The sequence below is a fragment of the Cebus imitator genome, unplaced genomic scaffold (genome assembly GCF_001604975.1).
Source record: "Cebus imitator isolate Cc_AM_T3 unplaced genomic scaffold, Cebus_imitator-1.0 Scaffold267, whole genome shotgun sequence".
Classification (NCBI taxonomy): domain Eukaryota; kingdom Metazoa; phylum Chordata; class Mammalia; order Primates; family Cebidae; genus Cebus; species Cebus imitator.
Genome location: NW_016107582.1, coordinates 44,939 through 47,716, shown reverse-complemented (window position 1 = coordinate 47,716; position 2,778 = coordinate 44,939). Strand labels below are relative to the sequence as shown.

The 2,778-nt window shown below is 37.7% G+C and overlaps 1 protein-coding gene across 1 annotated transcript; it reads right to left on the bottom strand.

The window, feature by feature from the left end:
• Positions 1-1,603: 1,603 nt before the first annotated feature.
• On the bottom strand, positions 1,604-2,641 carry LOC108283988 (trace amine-associated receptor 6). The gene has a single exon (XM_017500612.2). The coding sequence runs from the start codon at positions 2,639-2,641 to the stop codon at positions 1,604-1,606; it is 1,038 nt and encodes a 345-aa protein (XP_017356101.1).
• Positions 2,642-2,778: the final 137 nt, after the last annotated feature.

The window sequence follows — 2,778 nt, the reverse complement described above, 5'->3', positions numbered from 1 at the left end:
TATCAAGCAGGAACTCTATACTGTATATTTTTTAAATAAACTTTTTTAATTTTAGAATAGTTGTAGACTTACAGAAAAATTGCAAAGAGAGTGCAGAGAATTCCTGTATGCCCTGTAAGCAGTTTCTCCCATTATCAACCTCTTAAATTATTATGGTCCATTTGTGATAATTAATGATCCAATATTGTTACCAATATAGCAAGAACATTTCCATTCATTGTTTGGATTTCCTCATTTTTCCTGTCATTTTTCTTTCTAGCTTTCCATTTAGAATGCCACACTACATTTGGTTGTCATGTCTTCTTCTCAATCATGACAGCTTCTCGTACTTAATTTTTGATGACTTGGACAGTTTTGAGAAATACTGGTCAAATATTACATAGACTATTCCTCAATAAAGTTTTATCTGATGTTTTTCTCATACCTATATGAGGGTTATGGATTTGGGGAAGAAAGGTTTTAGAGATAAAAGCCATTCTCATTACATAATATCAAGAACACACAATTGCCACATTACTTTCTACTACTGATATTGAGCCTTAATTAACTGGTTGAGCTAGTGTTTTCCCTTTTAAAAATTTTCAGTGACCAACATTGCTTTTTGCCAGAATCACAGCTTTTAAAGACAAAAGTGGGATGTTATGTCTGTGTCTATGGCATCCAGCACTGATTTCAATACAATATAGGTATAGGTCTCATGTTTGGTAAATGGGAAAAACATGGATAAATACCTGAATGCTTCTTATTGATGTATATTCCACATTGCTTCTAAAACTTGCAAATTCCTTGCTGTAAAAAATACCTTGCTGTAATTAAGTTTCACTATTAAAAAAAAAAAAAGAAAACTAGAGACTGCACTAGAAAGATATTCTCCCTAAAGAAGCAAGTAATATTCAATGTGTACAAACTGAATAATGTAATGTAGGGTTCTATTCATACCACACTTCTGTGCAATAGCAAGAACAACAGGCAAATAATCATCCTAACATCATTCTGGGAAGTACAGTGGCTTCTGCTTCCTACTTTGGGGGAGGAAATTACGAGAATGACAGTAACTTGCTTGATAATTACAACAGCCTGATCATGATGATGTCTACATTTGCAAATTGCCCCATACACCCTGAGATCTCTCCCAAGATTGAATAGATTAAGCTGATACCTAAAAAAGCAAAAGAAAGCAAGAACTCGATAAAGGCTATTCACAAATGAAATTTTTGGCTGGCTGGGAAAGAGCAGAATGCTTTGTAAAGAAAAGAGAAAAGGGATTCAGAAAAGAAACAGAAATATTTTTAGGAAACAGACCAGAGCAGAGGGAAGTCAATGGATTAAAAGATGAAGGGAGGAAAGAGAGTGTCTGCGGGGAGTGAGATATGCTGATCTCTAAAGCAGTTTACAAATAGAAATTTAACATTTATTAGTCAAGTAAATATTTTTGGAGAAGAGACAGGAAAGTACACATCTTGACAAGACTGAAAAACACTGATTTATCTTGTTTCGTTTGAAGAGCAGTTTATTTGCTATTCATTAATAGTCTTACCAATATTTTTAAACTCATTTCACTTGGAAATCTTAAAGGTATCTTGAATTTCTTCAATTCAACTGCCTATATATGTTCAGATAACAAATTCATGGTTGCTGAACTGTTCTTTAAAACCTGACCAGTCACAATAACTTTTATTGCTTTTCTAAACCATGGGTAAAATAAAGCATAAATCAAAGGATTTATGGCTGAGTTATAATAAGCACACCAACAGCAAATCTCATAAATATAGGCAGGGGTTATAAAGCCCATAAAGGCATCAATTAATGAATCAATGCTATGTGGTAACCATGAAATCATAAATGCTACCATTGTGACCCCCAGAGTTTTAGCTGCTTTTCTCTCTCTCCTGGCCACTCTGACTTTGTAACTCTCTGAGGACGATTCTGTCTTGCTACCAGTATTTTCTATTTTTTTAGCCTGTCGTCTCGCCACAAGAAATATGTTACCATACAGAATTATCATAACAAGGGTAGGTAGAAAGAAGGATAGAAAATCTATCAACACCCAGTTTTGATTTACAGCGGTCTGACAACCTCCTATACAGTTGAGGGCACTTACTAATTCCTCCAGCCCATTGTCATCGACACCTGTGTAGAAAACAGCACCACTGTACATGAGAGGCAGAATCCAGGACACGCTGATGCAAATTCCTGACACAGATACAGTGAACTTGGTAGGATAGACCAGGGGGTCAGTAACTGCAATGTAACTGTCGATGGAGATGAAGCACAAGTGGAAAAGAGAAGAGTAACAAAATGCCACGTCACAGCAGGTGTGGAAAGTACAAAAGCTTTTCCCAAAATACCAGCAGCTCTCCACGGACCTGACCATGCTGAAGGGCATCACAGACACACCCACCAAGAAGTCAGCACAGGCCAGAGAGGCGATGAGGAAATTGGTTGGAGAGTGCAGCTGCTTGAAATGGAGGATTGAAATCATCACCAGGAAGTTTCCAAACACAGCCAGCACAGCCCCAAAGCCAAACGCTATGTACAGAATCACCCGGGATCCAGGCGAGTAGGGGGTTTTCACACAGGACCCGTTCACTTTCGCAGAGCACAGCTGCACGGCTGCCAGCAGGGATGAGTTGCTGCTCATAACCCTGTTATTTACACGTGGAGAAGCTTGTCCTTGCTGATTATCACAAAAAAATACAGGATTCTTTCTGATTTTCAGTGCTCCTGGGGGAAAACACACATATTTACCAGGATGCCAGAGCAAATTATCAGACATTA